Source organism: Cherax quadricarinatus, chromosome 25, assembly GCF_038502225.1.
Source record: "Cherax quadricarinatus isolate ZL_2023a chromosome 25, ASM3850222v1, whole genome shotgun sequence".
NCBI lineage: Eukaryota > Metazoa > Arthropoda > Malacostraca > Decapoda > Parastacidae > Cherax > Cherax quadricarinatus.
This window is the reverse complement of record NC_091316.1, coordinates 26,494,155-26,518,665: the sequence shown is the minus strand read 5'-3', so window position 1 is coordinate 26,518,665 and position 24,511 is coordinate 26,494,155. Positions and strand designations below refer to the sequence as shown.

The window sequence follows — 24,511 nt, the reverse complement described above, 5'->3', positions numbered from 1 at the left end:
TCTTTAGGCCAGTTTAAATTAATTTAATGTTTATTAAAAATCAATGTTATATACTTTTTCCTATGTTCACGTTGATTCTCTTAGATTTATTGGTTACACAATTTTTCTCTTTGTTTATTCAGAAAAATGTTTAGTGGTTTTTAAACCTAAATCGCTGGTTTTGTTTATTCTGGAAGAAGTTTTAATACTTCAAAAACTCTTTCACATTTTTTTAAGAAACATTAATATATCGATACACTTAATTTATTTCTTATTTTTGTTATTTATTAAAGTTTAATCAAGCAAAAATTATTTGATAAAGTGAGATTCTATTAAACAGTTAAATTGGTTCGTGTTGTTGTATATAAGTAGATTTCTTGCATTAAATATATGTTCTCCTGTGTACTTCACTTCCACCTCTTGCCAGACTAAATGTTTCCATTTGTCTCATTATTTTACCTCTATGTGTCTAATATGCAACTCTTGTCTTACTTAATCTTGACATTTCTGACGATGTTTCACCTTGTCTTACCCATGTTGCTTCACTTACATCTCCTGGCAGACATTATCTTACCATCTCTCACAATATTTCACACCAGTAAACTACTAAGTTGTCTTTCACTTCATCCTTCAGTGATTGTTCATAAGTTTAAAAATATTATCTATCACATCCAGATGAAATCATTTGTTATTTATATTTCAAATCTTTCAAAACCTTCTAGAAACCCCGAAACCCTCTCCAGGTATCACACGAACCCTCTCCAGGTATCACACGAACCCTCTCCAGGTATCACACGAACCCTCTCCAGGTATCACACGAACCCTCTCCAGGTATCACACGAACCCTCTCCAGGTATCACACGAACCCTCTCCAGGTATCACACGAACCCTCTCCAGGTATCACACGAACCCTCTCCAGGTATCACACGAACCCTCTCCAGGTATCACACGAACCCTCTCCAGGTATCACACGAACCCTCTCCAGGTATCACACGAACCCTCTCCAGGTATCACACGCTCTGAATCCTTATAAAAACCACTTTTTGTAATAATAGTTATATGATGACGTTAATATCTTGATAATTAAAATATAACTGAAACAATATTAATTTATATGACGAGGATAATAAAAACGATAGCTATGATGATAATATAGATGCTTATGATAATGTTAAAAATATCCTGCAGATATCTTCAGATGGCTTTCACCAGCAAGAGTGGAGTGAGGAAACAAGATTCATCACTTGTGTTCACCGCTGTAGCGAGCAACACTGTGGGTCGTGACCTGGCCTGGAACTACCTCCAGGATCAGTGGTCCAACATTCTGCAGTAGTGAGTCTGAAACCTAACAAGTAAAATATTTAAACATATTTCAAACTAGTTTCATGGCTTATTAACTACACATTTATTTGGTATTATTGATCTATGTTCTGTTTATTCTTTGATAAAAACTAATAGAAGATATGTATGTGTATAATATATATATATATATATATATATATATATATATATATATATATATATATATATATATATATATATATATATATATATAACAAGTCGGCCGTCTGAACATTAAAATGGTATAAAATACCGACAGGTATATTAGGTATCTTTACAAAGATACCTAACAAGTCGGCCGTCTCCCAACGAGGCAGGGTGACCCGAAAAGAAAGAAAATCCCCCCCCAAAAAAATACTTTCATCATTCAACACTTTCACCTCGCTCACACATGATCACTGTTTTTTGCAGAGGTGCTCAGAACACAACAGTTTAGAAGCATACACGTATAAAGATAGACAACATATCCCACCAAACTGCTAATATCCCGAGCCCCTCCTTTAGAGTGCAGGCATTGTACTTCCCATTTCCAGGACTTAAGTCCGGCTATATAAAAATAACCGGTTTCCCTGAATGCCTTCACTAAATATTACCCTGCTCACACTCCAACAGATCGTCAGGTCTCAAATACCATTGGTCTCCATTCACTCCTATCGAACACGCTCATGCACGCCTGCTGGAAGTCCAAGCCCCTCGCCCACAAAATCTCCCTTACCCTTTCCTTCCAACCTTTTCGAGGACGACCTCTGCCCTGCCTTCCTTCCCCTACAGATCTATACGCTCTCCATGTCATTCTACTTTGATCCATTCTCTCTAAATGACCAAACCACCTCAACAACCCCTCTTCAGCCCTCTGAATAATACTTTTATTAACTCCACATCTCCTAATTTCCACACTCCGAATTTTCTGCATAATATTTACACCACACATTGCCCTTAGACAGGACATCTCCACTGCCTCCAACCGCCTCCTCGCTGCTGCATTCACAACCCAAGCTTCACACCCATATAAGAGTGTTGGTACTACTATACTTTCATACATTCCCTTCTTTGCCTCCACATATACCTCAATGCACCACTCACCTTTTTTCTCTCATCAATTCTATGATTAACCTCATCCTTCATAAATCCATCCGCCGACACGTCAACTCCCAAGTATCTGAAAACATTCACTTCTTCCATACTCCTCCTCCCCAATTTGATATCCAATTTTTCTTTATCTAAATCATTTGATACCCTCATCACCTTACTCTTTTCTATGTTCACTTTCAACTTTCTACCTTTACACACACTCCCAAACTCATCCACTAACCTTTGCAATTTTTCTTTAGAATCTCCCATGAGCACAGTATCATCAGCAAAAAGCAACTGTGTCAATTCCCATTTTGTATTTAATTCTCCATAATTCAATCCCATCCTTCTCCTGAACACCCTAGCATTTACTTCTTTTACAACCCCATCTATAAACATATTAAACAACCATGGTGACATTACACATCCCTGTCTAAGACCTACTTTTACTGGGAAGTGGTCTCCCTCTCTTCTGCACACCCTAACCTGAGCCTCACTATCCTCATAAAAACTCTTTACAGCATTTAATAACTTACCACCTATTCCATGTACTTGCAACATCTGCCACATTGCTCTCCTATCCACTCTATCATAAGCCTTTTCTAAATTCATAAATGCAATAAAAACTTCCCTACCTTTATCTAAATACTGTTCACATATATGCTTCAATGTAAACACTTGATCTACACATCCCCTACCCACTCTGAAACCTCCTTGCTCATCCGCAATCCTACATTCTGTCTTACCTCTAATTCTTTCAGTTATAACCCTACCGTACACTTTTCCTGGTATACTCAGTAAACTTATTCCTCTATAATTTTTACAATCTCTTTTGTCCCCCTTCCCTTTATATAAAGGGACTATACATGCTCTCTGCCAATCCCTAGGTACCTTCTCCTCTTTCATACATTTATTAAACAAAAATACCAACCACTCCAACACTATATCCCCCCCCCCACCGCTTTTAACATTTATGTCATGATCCCGTGAGTTCCAGCTGCTTTACCGCCTTTCATTCTATGTAATGCCTCATGCACCTCCCCCACATATACATCCTGTCCTTCTTCACTTCTAAGAGATGGTAAACCTCCCTGGCCAGTGCATGAAATTACCATTTTCCTTTCTTCGTCGACATTTAAAAGTTCCTCAAAATATTCTCGCCATCTATCAAAAACCTCCATCTCCCCATCTACTAACTCCCCTAATCTGTTTTTAACTGACAAACCCATTCGTTTTAACTTGTTTAACTCACTCCTAATTTTTTTCTTATTTTCATTAAAATTTCTTGACAGTGCCTCTCCCACTCTATCATCTGCTCTCCTTTTGCACTCTCTCACCACTCTCTTCACCTTTCTTTTACTCTCCATATACTCTACTCTTCTTATAGCACTTCTGCTTTGCAAAAACTTCTCATAAGCTAACTTTTTCTCTTTTATCACACCCTTTACTTCATCATTCCACCAATTACTCCTCTTTTCTCCTGCACCCACCGTCCTGTAACCACAAACTTCTGCCCCACATTCTAATACTGCATTTTTAAAACTATTCCAACCCTCTTCAACCCCCCCTCCCCCACTACTCATACTTGCACCAGCCCACCTTTCTGCCAATAGTTGCTTATATCTCACCCGAACTTCCTCCTCCCTTAGTTTACACACTTTCACCTCCCTCTTGCTTGTTGTTGCCATTTTCCTCTTTTCCCATCTACCTCTTACTCTAACTGTAGCTACAACTAAATAATGATCCGATATATCAGTTGCCCCTCTATAAACGTGTACATCCTGGAGCCAATCCATCAACCTTTTATCCACCAATATGTAATCTAACAAACTACTTTCATTACGTGCTGTATCATACCTTGTATATTTATTTATCCTCTTCATAAAATATATATTACCTATTACCAAACCTCTTTCTACTCATAGCTCAATTAAAGGCTCCCCATTTTCATTTACCCCTGGCACCCCAAATTTACCTACTACTCCCTCCACAACATTTTTACCCACTTCCCACTTTAGCTTTGAAATCCCCAACCACCATTACCCTTACACTTGGTTCAAAACTCCCCATGCATTCACTCAACATTTCCCCAAATTTCTCTCTCTCCTCTACACTTCTCTCTTCTCCAGGTGCATGTACACTTACTATAACCCACTTTTCACATGCAACCTTTATTTTACTCCACATCATCCTTGACTTAATACATTTATAATTCTTCTTTTCCTGCCATAACTTATCCTTCAACATTATTGTTACTCCTTCTTTAGCTCTAACTCTATTTGAAACCCCTGACCTAATCCCATTTATTCCTCTCCACTAAAACTCTCCCCCCCCCCTTCAGCTTTGTTTCACTTAAAGCCAGGACATCCAGCTTCTTCTCATTCATAACATCCACAATCATCTCTTTCTTATCATTCGCACAACATCCACGCACATTCAGACTTCCCACTTTGACAATTTTCTTTTTATTGTTTTTAGTAATTATTACAGGAAAAGGGGTTACTAGCCCATTGTTCCCGGCATTTTAGTTGACTTTTACAACACGCATGGCTTATAGAGGAAAGATTCTTATTCCACTTCCCCATGGATATAAAAGGAAAAGTAATAATACCAAGAACTATTAAGATAAAATCAAAGAAAACTCAGATGAGTGTGTATAAATAAACATGTGCATGTATGTGTAGTGTGACCTAAGTGTAAGTAGAAGTAGCAAGACGTACCTGTAATCTTGCATATTTATGAGAAAAACAAAAGACAACAGCAATCCTACCATCACGTAAAACAATTACAGGCTTTCGTTTTACACTCACTTGGCAGGACGGTAGTACCTCCCTGGGCGGTTGCTGTCTACCAACCTTCTATATATATATATATATATATATATATATATATATATATATATATATATATATATATATATATATATATATATATATATATATATGTATATATATATATATATATATATATATATATATATATATATATATATATATATATGTGTGTGTGTGTGTGTGTGCATTGAAATCTTTAGCTCTAGAGCTAAAGATTTCCAGGAGGTATACAATATTGCAAGACAGCAAAAGATAGGAAGGGAAATTCTCTGAGTCAAGGCAGACTGTATCAGTGGCTACCTACGACAGACAGTGAGGACCATCACATACCTAAACACTTACCTCCCACCTTCCCCCTACACCCTTCCGGCATAAAAGGAAGTAGTCACATCAGAGGCTAACAGAAAGCAAGTCACAGAATAGTAAGAAAATGCAGTAGTCAGCTCAAAACTGCATCTAAGGTCATCTTGTCATTGTGGAGCTTGAGAAAATTGACCAGTGTCTGGAAAATCTTCCAACTTCTGCCTCAAACATCTTACTACTAAGAGATTTCTATTTGAGACACCTAAAATGGAGGAGTATAGCAAACAATGTTTTAGCAGAGATCACCCTGGGAGGCAGCTCAGATGAAAATTCACAAAACCCATACAACGGGCGGGGATAGAACCCGCGAGTTCTATCCCCGCCCGTGGTATGGTTTGTTTGCAGTCGTGTCATTACGATTTTGTGAGTCATGTTAAAATTCACACACACACGAACTATTAAATCTCTGCAACAAATTCACCTTAAACCAGTAAATAGTAGAGCCTACAAGACTAGAAAATACACTGGACCTCATCTTCACTAACAATGACGATCTGATACGTAATATAACTGTATCAAACACAATACACTCAGATCACAACATAATAGAGGTACAGAGTTGTATGCACAGGGCTCCTGACCAGCAAAATGTGAGCAATCATGAGGGTGTCTTCACGAAATTCAATTTCAATAGCAAAAGCATACAATGGGATCAAGTAAAGCATGTCCTAAATGAAACAAGCTGGGAAGATATCCTAAACAACACTGATCCGAACATTTGCCTTCAAAAAAGGAATTCTGTGGTTCTTGAGATCTGCTCAAGACACATTCCATTAAGAAAAAGAAAGAGAAGATGTAAACTAGAAAGAGAGAGACGTTCCCTATAAAGACGAAGGCGAAGAGTCACAGATCTGCTGAGTGGGGCCAATATATCTGAAATACGAGGAGAGACACTAGTCAATGAAATTGCAAATATCGAACTTAAGCTGAAAGAATCTTACAGGATACAAGAATCACAGGAAGGACTAAAAGCCATAAAGGAAATTGGAAAAAAGAAACAGAATACTTCTCTCTTATGCCAAATCTAAGGGAAAAACAACATACAGTATTGGGCCCCTGCTTAAGCGGGATGGGACATACGCAGATGATAGCCAAGAAATGAGTGAGATACTAAGGTCCCAATATGACTCAGCGTTCAGCGAGCCACTGCCCAGACTAAGGGTCGACAATCCAAATGAATTCTTTAAATGAAACCCAAAATTTGGTCATCTCAAAAATATTGGATATTATTTTAACTCCACAAGAATTTGAAGAGGCAATAAATGACATGCCAATGCACTTTGCCCCTGGCCCAGAATTGCAAGAAGTCCCTATTGCATGCCTTCAGCATTGTATGGAGAGGGAGCATGGACACAAGGATCATCCCACACACACTAAAAACAACAGACGTAGCCCCATTCCACAAAGGTGGCAGCAAAGCAATTGCGAAGAACTACAGACTGATAGCACTAACACCCCATATCATAAAAATCTTTGAGAGGGTTCTAAGAGGGAAGATCGCCATCCACCTAGATACCCATCAGTTACACAATCCAAGGCAACACGGGTATAGAGCAGGTCTCTCCTGCCTGTCCCAGCTACTGGACCACTATGACAAGGTACTGGATGCTGTAAAGGATAAACAAAATACAGATGTAGTATACAAAGACTTTGCAAAAGCTTTCGACATGTGTGACCATGGTGAAATGGCACACAAAATGCATGATAAAGGAATAATGGGAAAAGTTGGTAGATGGATTTACAACTTCCTGGCAAATAGAACACAAAGAGTAGTAGTAAACAGAGTAAAGTCCGAGGCAGCCACGGTAAAAAGCTCTGTTCCACAAGGCACAGTACTCGCTCCCATTCTATTCCTCATCCTCATTTCTGACATAGACAGAGATGTAAGCCATACCTCCGTGTCTTCCTTTGCGGATGACACCCGGATTACTATGGCAGTGACCTCCATCGAAGACACCGCGAGACTCCAAGCGGATATCAACCAAATCTTCGAATGGGTCACTCAAAACGATATCGAGTTCAACGAGGAGAAATTTCAACTACTCACATATGGGAAACTTGAAGAAATTAAAAATGTATCAGGGTATACAACAAATTCTAACTATACAATAGAGCGGAAAAGTAATGTGAAGGACTTTGGAGTGATAAGGTCAGAGGATCTCGCCTTCAAAGACCACAACAATGTTACCTCATGCGCTAGGAAAATGATAGGATGGATAATGAGAACCTTCAAAACTAGGAACGTCAGCCCCATGATGATTCTCTTCAAATCACTTATGCTCTCTAGGCTGGAATACTGCTGTACACTAACTTTCACGGCACACATAAGTATGGTAAGACGCATAAATTACTGGGAACGGTTGAGGATCCTTGATCTGTATTCCGTCGAACGCAGGCGAGAGATACATGATAATATACACTTGGAAGGTCCTGGAGGGATTGTCACCAAACCTGCACACGTAAACCACTCCCTATGGAAGCAAAAGACTCGGCAAGAGATGCAACATTCCCCCGATGAAAAGCAGGGGCGCCACGAGTACTTTCAGAGACAACACAGTGTCCAGGGCCCAAGACTGTTCAACTGCCTCCCAGCTTACTTAAGGGGGATTACCAATAGACCCCTGGCTGTCTTCAAGAAGGCACTGGAGAGGCACCTAAAGTCAGTACCTGACCAACCGGGCTGTGGTTCGTACGTCAGCATGTGTGCGGCCAGCAGTAACAACCTAGTTGATCATACCTTGATCCACCATGAGCCCTGGTCTCAGACCGGGCCGCAGGGCCGTTAACTCCCGAAACCGTATCCAGGTAAACTCAAGGTAAGGTATCTCTTTGTAGATGAATGGTTCAGAGAACCGACATGTTGATAAATTAGACACATGTGCAACTCTTGGGTATTTTTATTGAGGAAACGTTTCGCCACACAGTGGCTTCATCAGTCCATACAAAGGAGAATCTTGAAGAACAGGGGGAGAATGAGGTAATCAGTCCCTCAACCTTGAGTCGATGTGGTCAGTCCATCAATCTTGATTGATGGACTGACCACATCGACTCAAGGTTGAGGGACTGATTACCTCATTCTCCTCCTGTTCTTCAAGTTTCTCCTACGTATGGACTGATGAAGCCACTGTGTGGCGAAACGTTTCCTCAATAAAGATACCCAAGAGTTGCACATGTGTCTAATTTATCAAGGTATCTCTTGCTGGATTGCTAGCGCACTCGGCTCACTCACTGGGGTCCAGAGGTCGATTATTCCCGGGATGGTGGAAACATTAAGACAAGTTTTCTTACAGGCTGTTGAATATTCACAAATAATTCTCGCTCTGGAGAGGAAATTTGTGATGAGTTTCCTTCCGTCTTGGATCATTGCCAGATCACAAGTTGTGACTCTGACAGTAGTTCAGGACAGATCGAAACGTCGTCATAAGTGTCCTCTCCTAAGAGTAGATTGTAATAATGTTGGTAGAATTACCGACAATATGTAAAGTAAAAGGATACAGGTGCAGCTAATGTGACATTTTATTGTGGCAACGTTTCGCTCTTCAAAGCTCCTGGAGAGCGAAACGTTGCCACAATAAAATGTCACATTAGTTGCACTTGTGTCCTTTTACTTTACATAAGAGTAGATTGTTTGTGATTTTTTTCCCAGTCACAGTATTGTGACTGTTATTCTTGAATGTTGTGAGATAAAGTTGAAGCGTTGTATAGGAGATGTTGCCACTAAGTATGTGAGAGACACTTAGTGCACAATAAGCCTCTGTTATAGATAAAGCTCAATGTGTGAGTGAAACTGCGTGTTAAGAGTTATAGTTCCTTGGTCTCTTGAGAAAGCTCAACTGCAACGCCATCTTGAGGTCTGCATGCGCAGCGGTACAAGCTGCTACCAGAGTTATTGGGAAAGAAGGATACTTCTCTCTCGTGGCTCTCTCGTGCAGTTTTATCTGCAGTATTATTATTTGTTTTCCTGTGTGCAACAAGTAAACAAAATTATATTAATTATTAATATGTTAAAACCTTAATTTTTAAATAGGTGGACGGGTAAGCCTGCCGAAGGCCTCGGTCAAATGGACAAAAACTCCAGTGGAGGGTCGTCATATGATTTAGACCAGCGTCAGGAACCATTGTCCTGTTTCTTGATGAATCTTACCTAACCTAATTAATCATTATATTTCAGCTTGGGACCAGGATCCTCTCACCTCTCCAAGATAATAAAATCAGTAAGCCTGGGTTTCAACACTCGCCTCCAGTTGCAGCAGGTCAGCAACACTACTGTATAATGCAGTGTAACCAGTGTAGATATGAACATAAACAAATTAATAATTGCAGGATACTCTGGGCATAGTTTTCTGAAAGGCATCATAATATAATGATTTATATACTAATTAAAAGCCAATGTAATTTTGGATAATTATAATATTAAGCTATAATTTCAATATTTAAATCATTCAAAATCTTTTAGTAATGCATACAAGCACAAAACTGTCATGTTATTGTAAATGAAGTGAAGTGGAAATGGATGTGTTAAGTTGTAGAATGTGATAATTGCTTCCCTGAGAAGTACGACATGATTGTTATGAAGGTGTAAATGTTTCTAAAATAAAAGTATCACAAAATGACAGATTCTTGATTCCATGAATGACAAAAGGAGAAAAAATATTGACATATGTTCATTAAACCAAGTAAAGAGAGTTTAAATGCCTCGTTTAATTTGTACTGATGTATTATATGAAGGGATAGATAAATGAAATATTTTATATTTCTTGAAAATTAATTTTTTCTTATTTATTCATTTATCTCAGCTGGAGAAGTTCAAAGTTGACAATGCTGGACAACTGGGATCAGCTACAAGAGCTCTGGATCAGTCACTGGAAACTGCCAAGCTTAACGTTCTTTGGATGGATAAAAACTACAAAATAATTTTAGAATGGCTAAAAGAAAAAGGCTTTGATCACACTCTCTGAGGCATGAATTGACAGAGATGAAGAAAGGGGACCTGGTAACTATCTTTTAAGAGTTTTTCAGCATTTTCTTGCTAACGGAGCCATATAAATAACACGTAATATTCTACAGTCTATGCCAAACACATCTTTTGCTTTTCTTGTTTTTGATAAGCATAGGACAAATTATTCAACGCCTTTTCATGACTCAGTACTACTACTACTATTGCTACTTTTGCTACTACTACTACTACTACTGTTACTTCTGCTACTACTACTACTACTACTGTTACTTCTGCTACTACTACTACTACTACTATTACTGCTACTTCTGCTGCTGCTGCTACTACTACTACTACTACTATTACTACTACTACTACTACTATTACTACTACTACTACTACTAATAATAATAATAATAATAATAATATTATTATTATTATGTGGTGTAATTTTGCAATATAATATCAGTTCCTCATTAAATAGTTTTTACGATGTGCTGAGCAAGGAGTGTCAGACTACATGGTGCTAGAGCTGTCTCTAGACAGTGAGCCCTTGCAGTGTTTGTGCTATTGCTGGCTACAGGAAGAGAAGGACTGACAAAGATTGGGAAATCAGCCAAAGCTGGGGTGGAAAATTTGAGATGGTAGGTCATGTAAGACTTGGGAGATACCACTTCTGAAACCAGTGTTGATGAAGTGTTGGAGATTTACAGTGGTTCACCAAGGAGAGTTTATATATTACAACTCATTTTCCATTTTTTATCAGGCCATTTTGTGATGAATGGTTTTAAAAAAAAACAAGTTGAAGATTAAGACACTTATGCAACATATGGAAATCTTTCGCAACACAGTGGAATTTGATGGAATTTTTCTGCTTCGATGAAGGCTGGATTGATGTGGAAGTAGTGAATAGCCAGTTCCTCAGCGAGAGCTCTGGCTGCCATGTTGACGTCACTGAAGGTGACCTTCAGCATGGAGGAGGCATTGGATATTTTGGTAATGAATTTCACCTTGGCCCAAGGATTCTGTGCTTCAGTGGACGACTTGATTTCTTCGGTAGCCTGGGCAGTGATGAGCCTGTCGAGTCTCTTGAGGAACACAGTTCGCCTGGCCCCCAGAGCTGGGGAAGTCAAGACAATAAATCCCTGATCTCGTAGAGTGGTTGTAGCAGTGGTGGTAATGAGTTTTTCAGCCTCGGTGTCGTCAGTACAGACGACAACGAAGGCCTCTTTGAGCGACAGAATCGCATTAAACTTGACTTGCAGTCTGCCACTGACGACAGCTACAAGTGCTAGCTTGGACGAGTCATTGACTGTCCCACTCTCTGGTTTTATCTTTACCCAGTTCGAGAAGTGCATCATGAAGTGTAGTCTACATCTGCTGTGAAGCAATGCTGTCGTGATATATGTGTATCTACAGCATAGGACCGTAGACTGGCTTATGTACTGTAGTCAGGTGAGGCGAAGCAGGAGGAGGCAGAGTCATAGTGGAACCATCCACTAGTCTAAGTAGGTCTTCGTTCAAAGGTTGGACAAGTGTTGAAGAATTCTTTGTAGCAAGATCCCATAATGTTGCAGTGTCCGACAGATGTGATGAATGGTTTAAAAAAACGACAAGTTGAAGATTTTGAAGATTTTTGAAGATCTTCAACTTGTCGGGTTTTTTTTAACCATTCATCTCAACCGTCAGACACTGCAACATCTTGGGATCTTGATACACAGAATTCTTCAACACTTGTCCAACCTTTGGACGAAGATCTACTTCGACTAGTGGGTGGTACCACTATGACCCCACCTCCTCCTGCTTCGCCTCACCTGTCTACAGTATATAAGCCACGTCTACGGCCCTATGCTGCACCTTCTACAAGACTGATGGACTGAACACATCGACTCCAGGCTGAGGGACTGATTACCTCAAACTCCTCCTCTCCTTACACCTTTTTGCTTTGTATTGGACTGATGAAGCCACTGTGTGGCGAAACGTTTCCTGAATAAAGATTTCCATATGCTGCATAAGTGTCTCAATCTTCAACAGGTTATTTTGCTTCAGCAGTTGCGTAAGAATTAGATAGTTTATTTGTAATAATCTTATGGAATAAAATTATTTCAGCACCAGAAGGAAAGATGGTTGTAACTCTTATTTTATAATCCTATTGTTTTCAGTGCTAGCAATAACAAAAATTTATTTTTTATAACAGTTTAATGTTATCCTAGAAATATTTCCTTTGACTGAATTTCGAGAGCACTTATATGTGTAAAAGAAAGTGGCAGTAAAGTGAACAAGTGTCATCTGCTGGTCAGTTTAGCGTTAATTAACAGGTAGCTAATAAGTAGGATTACTGATGGATGAAGAGGTTCACCTTCCCCTTACCAATAAGGTGGTGGGTTAAGTGAACTGCCTACCTGTGAAGGTGAACAAACTACTTTCCCCCCCAGTGTATGAAAAAAGTGGTCAAGTGCTTTACGAAAAGGTAGACAAGTTCAAGAATTTCTTGATATCACCAGCAGGACATAATACTATTGGTAATAATTATAATGAAAATAGTAATACTGTTATTAACAGCAACAATATTTTATTTTATTAACACATTGGCCATTTCCCACCGAGGGAGGGTGACCCGAGAAAGAAGAAATAGTTTATTATTTCGTCTCTCGACCTGCAGGGAGAGAGGACGCTTCTACAGTTTCTCTTGCACGCCACCTAGTGAGGAAAACATAGCATTAGCACCAAGATGGCGGACCGATGAACCGGCGCATAAATACTGTCTGCATTGAGCTGATTAGAGGATCTTTAAGCAGTGCCACGATGAACGTTCTCCTGCCAAGCATTATCAGGGACGTTTATGGCATCCCCAATGAAGAGTTGTATGGTGTGGCACTGAATGGTATGTCAAGGGTCTTCATGAAGTTCATGAGGGCTGACTTCTACTCCAACATCGTCGTCGAATTTCAAGAAAGGAGGATGAGTAAAAATTCGGCAGTGGAAGTATGCTTGCATGATGTGTCTAAGTATTTTACTTGGGTGAAGGTACGTAATGTACCTTTTGAAGCGACAGCATACAGCCTACAAGATGTGTTCAGTGGTTATGGGACTGTACACTCGGCGAGCATGGGAATGAGGAGGGACGGCCCCTACGAGGGGCTGCCGGAAGGATCCTTCACACTGAAAATGACCCTGAGGAGGCCGATACCATCATATGTCACATTGTATAGCTATAGAACTCAGGTTTTTGTACACTATGCAGGGTAGAGGAAGACGTGCCGTTTATGTGACTGTTATGAGCACATGGCGGCACAATGCCCCAGGAGACAGGGCCCTAGGGGTCAAGAGAAAGTGTCTGAAGACACGCGGTTAGAAGCCTTGGACGTTATGACGGGTGATGTGGAAGGCCGGGGAAAGGGCCTATGGAGTGAGGAGGTTGAAAGAGCAGAGGTGGTTTTGGAGACGTGTGTTACACTACCAGACTAAACGTGGGGGGGGGGAAGATCGCTGTCAGACAGACGGTTAGGTACTACAGATTCAGCTCAAGAAGGGATTTTGGAGGCTGTGCTGAAGGATTTTTTGGGAGAGTCGGAGCATGGTGTGGAACGCGATGAGAGGTTAGGTGATGTCAAGGTGATGGACGAACAGAAACGGGACAGGGACAGGAAAGGGACAGGGAGGGGTTGGAGGGCAGGAACGAGGGATTGATAGAGATGGACCGAGACCTATGAAAGGAGAACCAAGTAAGCCTCAGCGGCATAGGGGTAAGCTGCCATTCTTGTAATTTTCAGGTGTGTAACTTTCAATGTAAACGGTCTTAAAACCGAGGTCAAGAGGGTATGGTTAGAGTGGGTTTTAAGGAGATTTAGTATTGATGTCTGTTTTTTGCAGGAACATAACCATTGGTTAGGATGTGAGTTGTTTTTGAAAGGTTATAGGTTGTTTACCAGTGATGCTTTGAGGCTGAAAGGAGGTGTGGCTGTGGCAGTATCCTGGGTTGGGAGGGTTGTCAGGGTGGATGGGTTTTGGGGAGCCGGGAGGGTTTGTTTTGTAGGTGTGTACATTCCAGCAACTAGTAACGCTAGAGTGAAGGTGGATTTTGTACGCGATGTTTTGGTATATCATTTGAGAGGTTTACCTGCTATTACGGTGATTGGTGGGGATTGGAATTGTGTAATTAGGAATGGTGATGTGGTTCCGAGGGGGGCGGGTTGTGTTTTGGGGGTTCTGAGAGATGTTTTGCGAGATGTTGGAGTGGTATATGTGGTGGGGAGTAGGGGATATGGAGTGGAGCACACTTTTTATTCATAGGGTATATGAGGCACGGTTAGATGGGATTTATGTTAGGCAGGGAATAGGTGTGGAGAGGGTGAAGATTATAGATGTGGGTTTTTCTGATCATCGTGCTGTTATAGCAGATTTGAGGGTAGATGGTATAGTGAGAGTTTATGCGAGATACTGGAAATTGAATGTGAGGCTACTTAGGGACGAGGGTGACGCTACAGGATTTGAAGATTGGTGGAAATCCTTTTGGGAGTCTAGGAATATGGAGATGGATTTGCTGGATTGGTGGGAAATGAGGGCTAAAGTTGGAATCGCGGATTTCTTTAAAGTACGGGGTAAAGAGATGGCGTGGTGGAGCTATGGTTTACAAAATTATCTTGAAGGTCAGTTAAATGACTGTTATGCAGAGGAACGGGTGGGGCAGAGTGAGGACATGGAACGTTTGCGAAATAGGCTGGCGGAAATTCATAATGAAAAGTTTGAGGCAATTAGAGTTAGGGCGGGGTAGGAGGATGTTTTAAGGGGGGATAGGCCATCGGGATTTGTACTAAGGAAGTTTAAGGAATGGCAGGCTAAAACCACCATGGCGTATATAGTGGCAGGTACAGGGATGGGGGGGGGTGGATTTGAGGAGGGCCAAGACCTATCCACTACGGAAAATATTAGTTTGTATGCCGATTTTTGGTTTAGGGAGAAATGGAGGAGGGTTGGCAGGGAAGTCGGTGAGGGACGTTTTGGGGATGAAGGGTTTAATAGGGTATTAAGCGAGCAGGACAGTGACAGACTCGAGGGTAGTATTAGTGTAGCGGAGGTGGAGGAGGCAGTTTTTGGGCTGTGCCAGGGTAAAACCCCAGGCATAGACGGCATACCAAACGATTTTTATAGGTGTCATTGGGGGAGTGTACGGCATTGTCTGGTGGGGGTTTTGAATTGTATGTTAAGTAGTGGGAGGATGGGAAAATCGCAAAGAACGGGTGTCACGGTTTTAGTGCCCAAAAAGAAGGAATGCCGTTTTGAATGATTACCGTGCTATTACGTTAATGTGCTCGGATTACAAGATTTTTGCTAAGATTTTGGGCAACAGAATGAGGAAAGTGTTGGGTTTAGGGTTACATAGGGGCAGTTGGGAATTCTGGGAAAAAGGATGAGGGATGGACATGGTTTTATTAGGGATTTTCTAGAGAGTAGTACGGGAGGGGGAATACTAGGCTTAGTTTGGAAGAACGCATGTGATTGCGTGGACAGAGATTTCTTAGGGGTTTGCTTAGAGAGGTTGGGGTTTTGGGAGGGGGTAGTGAGGTGGGTGAACACCCTGTATGCTGAGGCGGAGGTGAGGGTACAGGTCAATGGGAGGTTGGGTGAAAGTGTACTGATGGAGAGAGGTTTGAGGCAGGGCTGCCCGCTGTCGCAGCTGCTCTTTGCTTGCGTGCAGAATCCTTTTTATGAGTCTGTTGAGCGGGTGATGGACAAACAGGAGATGGAAGGGGGTGCAAAGGGTGCATCGTTAGGTATGTAGATGATACTACTGTTTTGCTACGGGGTAAGGAGGAGTTAAGGAGGGTGGGTAGAGTGATTCAGATGTTTTGTATGAATACGGGGATGCGAGTTAATACGGTGAAATCAAGGTTACTAAAGGTGGGTAATTGGATAGGGGATGGCTTGGGGATGGGGTTAGGATGGAGAGTGGTTGATAGAATCAGGGTATGTGGGATATGGTATATGGCGGAGGTGCAGGCCTGCAGAAGGGTAAATTCAGAGTCTGTCACAGGTAAGGTTTTAGGTAGACTAGGAGGTTTAAGTGCCAGGGACCTAGCTTTACATCAGAGGGTAGTGGTGGTAAATTCACTTGTCTATAGCAAGGTATGGGGGGTGGCAGAGGTTTTTCCCTTAGAGGTACAGGACATTGTGGAAATGCAGAGGAGGGTGCTAAAGTTTGTGTGGGGATTTGGGAGGGCATGGTTAAGTAAGGAGGTAGTTATGAGTGATGTTCGAAGAAGGGGTTTAGGTTTGTAGCCTTTAGGACTGAGAGTAATGCTACATAAATCAAGCAGAGGTATATTAGGGAAAGGGGTGTGAGGGGAGCTAAAGTATGAAGAGTTATGGAGGAGGCACGTAAATGGTGGAGTGGGAAGGAACTGAGGTTTGGTGAAGATATGTTGAGATTTTTGACAGTGCAACAGGTGGATAACATCAAAGTGAAAAGATTGGTGAGGGTAGTGAGAGGTCAGGGAATTATGCAAGGGATAGCCGTGTATCCAACGTATGATTGGGGGGGTTATTTGGAAAGATTTTAGTAAGCTTAGGATACCGGCTAGAGTAAGAGAATTAGTGTATCGTTTCATCATGGGGATTCTGGCTTCCAAGGAGGTGTTAAGATGTATGGGGTTGGTGGAAGAGGCTTTTTGTCAGTTTTGTGGTGATGTTGAAACGGCGTTTCATGTGATCTTCTTTTGTCCCTCCTTGGAGGGGGTGAGATCATGGATGGGTGGGGTTATCAGATTGTTGGGAGGGGGACGTTTGCGGCTCTTAAGGGCTTTACTACTAGATGTAAGGGAAGTGCCTAGGGATTTGGGAAGGGCTATAATGTATGTCATAGTAGATTATCTGAATATCTCATGGGGAATGAGGGGATTAAGGGGTGATACGAGGATAAAAGCGTTGGCTGCTAGATTCTATAGGACGAGCTGTAGGAATATGCTGGTTTATGGGGCGTCCTGGGAAAAAAGTTTCCCGGAAGGTTATAGGAACCTCACTGTGGGTTCCCTTTGTCGGGGCTCCTGAGGATGGGCAAAGGGGTGGTCTCCTTATGGGGGGATGTAAAGGAGGGTGGGGGGGATTTGTTTTCCACTGGAGTTTATGTGGTGTGTAAGAGGAAGGTAGTGACAGTTTGGTATGGATGGTAAGCTATGTTTCACGAGAATGTTTGTCATAGTGAGATATAAGAGTAGCTTACAAGGTTAATTTTCTAAACCTGATGGTTATGTTCACTGGGTAAAAAATTTCCTTGATAGCCAGGATACCGAGCCCTTAGGATCTCGTTTTTAAGTAATCAGATATGGCAAGTTGGTTTCAACAAAAAAAATTCTAAGGTACATGTCTGTTCTTTCGGGACCAGCAAGATACAGCGGCCCTTATACTTACTACTTGTCTTGTATTATGTTTAGCTTTTATTGTTTGCTGGAGGTTCTATGTGGTAATTTTTAAGTGTATGTATAAGTCTCGGATCTATACCATGTTTATTACGGGGTTATATCAAAAAAGTCTTGTGGACAAGAGTTTCGGTTTACATACATATGTGGGAGGTTTAATTTCTGTGTAGGGTTTGGTTTTAAACCCTTTTGATGTGCCGAGTTTTTTTGTTATAAAAACTTGTTTTGGGTTATTTTATTATTGTATGTTACATGTATGTTGTTCTGTTTTCTGTACAAGATTTATTTATTTGATAGTTTAACATATTAATAATATTAAAATACTGTTTTTCCATGGTTATTGTGCATAAGGAATCATACGTTCCTTCAGAATTCCTATTGGTTAGGCTATAATGTAACACAACTTTACCAATACTCTGTATCCTGTCATAGAGGGTATGTTCGGTTTTTGTGTCTGTTTTATAGTTGTTATGGTAGCTTTGGTTAGCGTCTTTTTACTTTACTGACATGATTTGTGTTGTATATATATTGTGTGTGTTAAAGGTGGTTATGGTTTTAGTTATGTGTTACAACTTTAACTTTAGTAACCTTGTGATGTTGTGCATTGTATGTTGTTTTTTGTTGTAATAGGTTATGACAGGTACTCCTTTTATAATGTTAAACCATATAAAATTTTCATTTTTGGTGTGTTTTCTTTGGTTACAATGGCGTGGTGGCGCCTATTAATGACTGTTATACTTTAGTGAGGTTTGTCTTAGCGTGTATTGTTTGCTATAACAGGATGTTGTTATAATACTTGTTACCTCCAGGAATAACCTGGTACTAGTAGCGCAAAAGACTGTTTTTGTATTCCTGTAATATTATTATGCATCCTTTGTACTTTTGTAAGGTTTTTAATAAAAATATAAAAAAATAGTTTCTTAGTCATTCATTCCATCACTGTTTTGCCAGAGGCACGCCTACACTACAGATGAAAAAATGCAACACATCTCCACCCGTCCTTCAGAGCGCAGGCGCTGCACTTCCCTCCTCCAGGACTCAACTCTGGCTAATGGTCCTGAATCCTTTAATAAATGTTACATTGCTCACACCTCAACAGCACGTTAAATCATAAAAACCATTTGCCTCTATTCACTCCTATCCAACATACTCATCCATGCTTGCTATAGGTCTAACCCTCCAACCTTTCCTAGGATAACCCCTACCCTGCCTCCTCTCCACTACACCCTCCAAGTCATTCTATTTCGTTCCATATTTTTCCAAATGTACTAACCACCTCAGCCCACTTAATAATAATTTTAGAAACCCCACAATTCTTCCTAATCTCAGTTGTTGAATAACATCAATATTTCCTGCACATTCACACTCAGTTGTTGAAGAACATCAATGTTTCCTGCACATTCACACTCACTTATATAATAACATCAATGTCTCCTGCACATTCACACTCACTTATATAATAACATCAATGTCTCCTGCACATTCACACTCACTTATATAATAACATCAATGTTTCCTGCACATTCTCACTCAGTTATATAATAACATCAATGTTTCCTGCACATTCACACTCACTTATATAATAACATCAATGTCTCCTGCACATTCACACTCACTTATATAATAACATCAATGTTTCCTGCACATTCTCACTCACTTATATAATAACATCAATGTTTCCTGCACATTCACGCTCACTTATATAATAACATCAATGTTTCCTGCACATTCACGCTCACTTATATAATAACATCAATGTTTCCTGCACATTCTCACTCACTTATATAATAACATCAATGTTTCCTGCACATTCACACTCACTTATATAATAACATCAATGTTTCCTGCACATTCACACTCACTTATATAATAACATCAATGTTTCCTGCACATTCTCACTCACTTATATAATAACATCAATGTTTCCTGCACATTCACGCTCACTTATATAATAACATCAATGTTTCCTGCACATTCACGCTCACTTATATAATAACATCAATGTTTCCTGCACATTCTCACTCACTTATATAATAACATCAATGTTTCCTGCACATTCACACTCACTTATATAATAACATCAATGTTTCCTGCACATTCACACTCAGTTATATAATAACATCAATGTTTCCTGCACATTCTCACTCACTTATATAATAACATCAATGTTTCCTGCACATTCACACTCACTTATATAATAACATCAATGTTTCCTGCACATTCACACTCACTTATATAATAACATCAATGTTTCCTGCACATTCACACTCAGTTATATAATAACATCAATGTTTCCTGCACATTCACACTCACTTATATAATAACATCAATATTTCCTGCACATTCACACTCACTTATATAATAACATCAATGTTTCCTGCACATTCTCACTCAGTTATATAATAACATCAATGTTTCCTGCACATTCACACTCACTTATATAATAACATCAATGTTTCCTGCACATTCACACTCACTTATATAATAACATCAATGTTTCCTGCACATTCTCACTCAGTTATATAATAACATCAATGTTTCCTGCACATTCACACTCACTTATATAATAACATCAATGTTTCCTGCACATTCACACTCACTTATATAATAACATCAATGTTTCCTGCACATTCTCACTCACTTATATAATAACATCAATGTTTCCTGCACATTCACACTCACTTATATAATAACATCAATGTTTCCTGCACATTCTCACTCACTTATATAATAACATCAATGTTTCCTGCACATTCACACTCACTTATATAATAACATCAATGTTTCCTGCACATTCACACTCACTTATATAATAACATCAATGTTTCCTGCACATTCACACTCACTTATATAATAACATCAATGTTTCCTGCACATTCACACTCACTTATATAATAACATCAATGTTTCCTGCACATTCTCACTCACTTATATAATAACATCAATGTTTCCTGCACATTCACACTCACTTATATAATAACATCAATGTTTCCTGCACATTCACACTCACTTATATAATAACATCAATGTTTCCTGCACATTCACACTCACTTATATAATAACATCAATGTTTCCTGCACATTCACACTCACTTATATAATAACATCAATGTTTCCTGCACATTCACACTCACTTATATAATAACATCAATGTTTCCTGCACATTCACGCTCACTTATATAATAACATCAATGTTTCCTGCACATTCACACTCACTTATATAATAACATCAATGTTTCCTGCACATTCACACTCACTTATATAATAACATCAATGTTTCCTTCACTCGCTGATAATCTCAACTCTTTCATAGAACATTTATATAATAATTGCAAAGAAACATTTTTTTGGTCTTTTCTAATTTGCCTTTCCACTATTTCTTTTGTAATTGCTACTTCATGTTGCTGAGTGACTTTGTTTTCCATCGCCTTGTTTAATATATACCCACAATTTTACTTAACTTCCCTGAAAGCTCATAACTGTACAATCCTTAAAATCACAATCTGAGTCACATATATTCAGTTTAAATCACTAGTACCAAAAATTGTTCTTTTCCTATAAACACTAAAGCTTCTTTATATTTCTACTATAAAGTCTGATACTCCAAAGCAATAACCTTCTTTTCTCAATTAGTTAATGTTTTTCCCCATGTTCAACATAAAAGCTCCCAGGATGCTAACGTAATGAGAGACGCATCCAACCTTTTTATTTTATTCGCATTAGAAGGGTATTTATAAAAGAAGAATATAAATAACTAAAAAAAATAATTACTCGGCTAGTTGTAAGTTTGGATCAATATCAATCTTGGCCGAATTCCTGATGAAGACGAAGTCCTCCTTTAAGCTATGTGCAAGTGTGAAGCCCTTAGACTGCACTAGTTGGATGAAAGCTGCCCTGTCTGCAGCCCCCTTGTCCTTCCTCTCCACTGCCAACATCTGCCACATACAATAGATGATTTAGAGGAACAAAAGGATTTTCTTCAGAAAACACTGGAAATCAGACGATTCAGATCATGTTAAAACCATGTGGTTCTTCTTAATTTTGGGATGAAGAATTCAAATATGAGCTTAATTTTGTGAATCAGTAAGTGATCTGTATAGTGAAAGATATCACCAAGACATAACTATTATATAGAAGAGATATCAGGGTAACCTGGCGATCAGTTTGATGGCCAACCTATGTTGGTAACTGGTGCGGGAGAGAGATAATAATATAATAATAATATCATATTTCTACAAATACATGTACAAGGTACACAGGTCTAGCTGACATCAGTGACACTACTACACAGAAAGCCGCTTGTTATGCAGAACATTTCGAGCAAATTAGGTCATTTTTGTCCCAGGATGAGACCCACACCATTCGACTAACACCCAAGTACCCATTTTACTGATGGGTGAACATAGACAACCGTTGTAAGGAAACACTCCCAGTGTTTCCACCCGTTTGTCGTGTGAAGCGAGAGCTTTAGCCACCAGGCCACAGGGCAAGAAGGTTTGAAAACTGTGATGTAAATATGACTTTGTGATTATAAATTTTACATATGCATATATATATATATATATATATATATATATATATATATATATATATATATATATATATATATATATATATATATATATATATATATATATATATATATATAATATAATGGGGTCCACCTCTGGTGTAAACTGTGGGACACATCATATCCTCGGAGAAGTGGATAAAAAAGCTTCAAGGAAGAATATTTTTATTTCTTCCTGAAGCAGTTTAAATATTCCACTTCCCCTACCACCCCATCTTTACATTCTTTTCTACCAATAGGTATATTTTATTACATAATATGGTACAAAAGGTTTAAGAGATACATTCTTGATATAAAGATGGCATGTACAGTACATGAGATGTGAGAGATACATGTCTAGTACATATTGTTACGTGTTTGTCACTGATTATAATGCGAAAATCTCATCCAGCTCTTCAGAACTGGGGCACGTACCCAAAATACAGCAGGCATTACCCCTCTGAACAGCAGTGCTGAGTCGCTGGAACAGAAAACTAGCTGCCCTGGGATAATTAGTTACCCTGATGAGTCTCTTGCCTAGCTCCTTAAGGAACTTAGATGCACTCTTTCCCATGAGCCAAGGGTCTCTGAATCTATGGAAACAAACATATAATGATGGGCAAGTTCTCCATATTTTCTAGACTTTTTGGGACTCCCTGAAGCTGGCGGCTGCCCCTCCTTCCTCCCTGGTGTATTGGAGATAGGTATTAGCCAAGGCAGATGCACATGTGTAGTCCCACACCACCTGCTTACCGTCTGTCCAGGCCTGAAGTGTGATACCATCTGGATGCTTCTGGCTGCCATCAGATCTGCATAGTTGGGGTAGCTCCCTTACTGCTGGGCATCCGGCTGTTGTGAGGCTCCTCTTGATAATTTTATTAACCTCCTCATGTCTTGCAATCTTTCCCTCGGATTTATGGCACACAAGACCATGGTATCCGAATCGTTCTGCTGTTTCACTGCCACAAATACACCTGTGTTCGGCGAGAATAGGGGCGGCAAGTCGAAGGGCAACACCAATGCGAATGGTCTGTGGGTCGAGGCGTGTGCCAAGGCTGGAGTTGGGAACAGCCATCAGAAAGTCCCCTGCATGAGGAGCTCTCACTGCCCTGAGGCAGGCTCTATCCTTCCCTGACACACTCTGAAGCACTGTTGAGGCTATATTCTGCACTATTGGGCCATCCCATTGCGACTGTTTGTAGCTGCTGGGGGAAGCAGGTCTGGTTTCAGAGCCCGTTAGATTATCCCGGATCATGGGTCCCTCAATGAACTTTTGGTCCTGGACTCCAATCTTGTCACTAAGATGTTCAGGGAGAATCGCTGCTACAAGCCCTTTGGATGCAACGCATGAGGACAGAAAAGCAGGTAGCGCAATCTGTGATGACTTGCGGACACCAATGCCTCCTAGTCTGACTGGAAGTGTAGCTTGGTTCCACTGCCCGTCTTCGAGAGTAAGGTTAAGTACTTTCTTATAAATCTCCCAAAGGATACTGTCATATTAGTGCAGTATAGGGTTATCATATGAAGGTGCAAATCTTAGGAAATGTGTCAACCTGGGCAGACTCAGCACTTTGTGAGAAGGTACAAGGCAACGTGGGTGTTAAGATTGCCTATTCGGTGTTCCATTCTTCTCAACTCTTCCAATTTCTTCCTGAGAAGTGTGTCAATGGCATCGCTTCCCAGAGGTGCTCCAAGCAAGACGCTATTTATAGGGGCAATAACTGATGCTCTTGGTAGTTTGGATCTCACTGCATTTATCACTTGTTGACTGACTGAGATGATTTCACATTTGGATGGATTCAGGATGAGACCCATTTCCAGTCCCCGTGTCATCACTTGTGTAAGATCATCTAGGAGGAACTCCTTTGTACCTGCTAGCGTGCCATCATTTAGAAACCAAATGTTTAGCTCACTGGTCAATCTGACTGTGATTTCCCTAACCGCTATACAGAAGAGAAATGGTGCAAGAAGATCCCCTTGCTGGACACCCTCTGATGATGTGTTTTCATGCTCTCCAAACAGGA

General features: G+C 40.1%; 2 protein-coding genes across 2 annotated transcripts in view; one reads left to right on the top strand and one right to left on the bottom strand.

Annotated features, from left to right (window-relative positions):
* Positions 1–1,171: 1,171 nt before the first annotated feature.
* On the top strand, positions 1,172–18,854 carry LOC138853206 (aminopeptidase N-like). The gene is made up of 4 exons (XM_070088673.1): positions 1,172–1,311; positions 9,760–9,841; positions 10,385–10,581; positions 13,187–18,854. The coding sequence occupies exons 1-3, from the start codon at positions 1,178–1,180 to the stop codon at positions 10,544–10,546; spliced, it is 378 nt and encodes a 125-aa protein (XP_069944774.1). The 5' UTR covers positions 1,172–1,177; the 3' UTR covers positions 10,547–10,581; positions 13,187–18,854.
* Positions 18,855–21,612: 2,758 nt separating this feature from the next.
* LOC128689926 (protein Star-like) overlaps positions 21,613–24,511 on the bottom strand; it is a 215,690-nt gene continuing 212,791 nt past the window's right edge. The window contains exon 7 of the mRNA XM_070088720.1: positions 21,613–21,873. Within this exon, the coding sequence (XP_069944821.1) occupies positions 21,706–21,873 (168 nt within the window). The 3' untranslated portion in view covers positions 21,613–21,705. The remainder of the gene's footprint in view (positions 21,874–24,511) is intronic.